The sequence below is a fragment of the Protomyctophum bolini genome (genome assembly GCF_963924005.1).
Source record: "Protomyctophum bolini genome assembly, chromosome: 5".
Classification (NCBI taxonomy): Eukaryota; Metazoa; Chordata; class Actinopteri; order Myctophiformes; family Myctophidae; genus Protomyctophum; species Protomyctophum bolini.
The window spans coordinates 20,433,516-20,436,015 of NC_137866.1; the positions used below are offsets into that span (position 1 = coordinate 20,433,516).

The 2,500-nt window shown below is 41.9% G+C and overlaps 1 protein-coding gene across 2 annotated transcripts in view; it reads left to right on the forward strand.

The window, feature by feature from the left end:
* abcd1 (ATP-binding cassette, sub-family D (ALD), member 1) overlaps positions 1-2,500 on the forward strand; it is a 17,654-nt gene that overhangs the window by 11,183 nt on the left and 3,971 nt on the right. For both annotated transcript variants that reach the window (XM_080764140.1, XM_080764141.1), the window contains 2 exons: positions 1-96; positions 1,227-1,311. The exon at positions 1-96 is cut by the window's left edge and continues 50 nt beyond it. In XM_080764140.1, the coding sequence (XP_080620266.1) occupies positions 1-96; positions 1,227-1,311 (181 nt within the window). The remainder of the gene's footprint in view (positions 97-1,226; positions 1,312-2,500) is intronic.

Below are 2,500 nucleotides of genomic sequence, written 5' to 3' on the forward strand. Positions count from 1 at the left end.
CTGTAGAGGAGATGCACCTCAGAGGAATCACTGACTCCCATCTAGAACACATCCTACGCACTGTACACCTGCTCTATATACTGGACAGAGAAGAAGGTAGGCCTACAGTAAGGTTCTGTATACAGTATACTGGACACGCAGATAAGAAGGTACGATCGACTACAGTTTTGTATATACCGAATAGACCCAGTAGGACTACTGTTTATTCTGGACTAGTATAAATCAGAGGTAAAGAGAGGTTGAATGAACTTGAGGTCTATGTAAACTTGAAAAGAGGTAGGAACTGCTATACAGTGCACAGAGAAAGTGTTACAGTAGATGTACTCGTCACCAGAGATTAGAATGAGGTAGAACTACTGTAGTGGACAGAGAGAAGATCCTACCAACTACATATTTAGAGACGGTAGTTTAGGAGAAGAGGAATGATGAATGGATCGGTGATGTCATAAATTACATACTGTAACGTGTGTGTGTGTGTGTGTGTGTGTGTGTGTTACAAACCAAGTACAATCTGTCAATCTGGTATCCCGACACCCACACTCCACTCTGTATAAACCATCATGATTCTGAACAACACCTAGAATCCATCACACACATAACAAATGGATGTAGTGCATACAAAAACTTATATATTGCTCGCCACGACCGGATTGTTGACCTAGTGTCTGATGCAGTTCGAAAGTATGTGCCATCTAGTGCAGCAATGTATAAACATTCAAGAGTGTTACCAGATTGGTTTAGCTGTGCATGCGATGTCTTTGCTAACATCCCGAATACACCTGATGTTGTCTTTGTTGACACCAGACACAAGGAGGTCCTGATTCTGGAGGTGGGCTGTGTCTTTGATTTGTACATGGACCAGGCATTCCAAGATAAATATTACTTGGAAGCATAACAAACTTGGGGTATCGCTGTAGATTTGCCATACTGATATTCGGAAGCCTGGGCCATGTGCATAAACTGACCATGAGTGGCCTAAGAATAGCTGGCATGACAAAAAGCAAAGCCAAACAACTTGCCAAATACTGTTCTGTCTCGTCTGTTATAGGCAGTTTGTCTGTGTGGAGAAGGAGGTGCCATGTGTATCCTTAAGTGAACATGAACTGTCAACCCCGTTATATTTGTTTCCTTGTAAAATTAATTGTAATTTGTGGATTCAAATAAAGAAATCGAAATGTGTGTGTGTGTGTGTGTGTGTGTGTGTGTGCGCGCGCGCGTGTGTGTAGGTTGGGATTCTGTTAGTGATTGGAAGGATGTTTTGTCTGGAGGAGAGAAACAGAGGATGGGGATGGCTCGCATGTTCTATCACAGGTACCTGTCTGTCTGTCTGTCTATAGATTTTTCTTTTTATTGGATCCATTGATCTACCTTTGGTTACTTTATTCCAATATTTGCACAGCGTGTTTCGTCCTTTAGTCCTCATCTGGTGCATACACAGTTATTCGACAAAGCCTACACGGCGAAACGCATTGTGCAAATAGATTTTACATTAAGCATTAAGTCTTGTCCATCGAGTGTCTGGAGTTTGTGGCCTCTTCCTATAGTTTTTTTTCTTACTTAATTTTTATTGATAAAAAGACAATGTCAACAGGAAAGAAAAAAGACAAGGAAAAAAAACAGACAATTACTTTCTTTTCTTTTCCAGTATTTCCCATGCTCTACTCCAGCGGTTGGCCATGCACCCCCTGTTACCTCCTGACCTAGCTAACGCACCCCCCCCCCCCCCCACATGGAAATATAAATTATACTTTGAATTCAGTTACTATAATGATGTCGTGACGTCATTGCACTCTGGGCTGGTAGATCGGTTATTTTCAAATAATTAAATGACATTACACGAAGCTCTGCCGATCAGAGTAAGCAGATGGCTCGGGTTAGCCAATCAGGGATTTATACAAGCTTAGTGGCGTAAATGTCACGTGACGCTCCGTGGATCCGTGAAGCCGGCGGTTTGCGTTTGGCTAATCAGGGAAACCAATGCGTCAGCTGCGTCTAATGTGGCCACCGCCCTCGTTAGTAATCGGCGCCAGGCGCATATGACATGCCTCGTGACATCACGCCTCCATGTATGGTCATGCCACATGACATCACGCATCGTGACATGTCACGTCGAGATATTCATACTAAAACGGATTTTTGAGCGGCGAGCCTTTCGTCCCGCCACGTGTCACAGATTAAGCCATTGACAATGAAAGGAGAATTTACGTCATATGTGGATGAGCGAATCAGCATTTCTAATTACAGTGCAACTGTTTTAATTCAGCTTCACGAGAGCTATCTGTTTGTAATATTTAATAATATCATATTTATGTACAGTAACATTATCACCTGAGCATTTGTTGTTGCCTAATATTAGGTTTGAAAGTATTACAATGCTATTGGCCTGCCATAGGCTAGAGGTGCGGTTGGAACTCCCTTCTGCATATTACAATGCTATTATTGGATAATACATTATGGCAAATAATGATTACTAGGTGAATTTAAGGTATTTATTAACAAA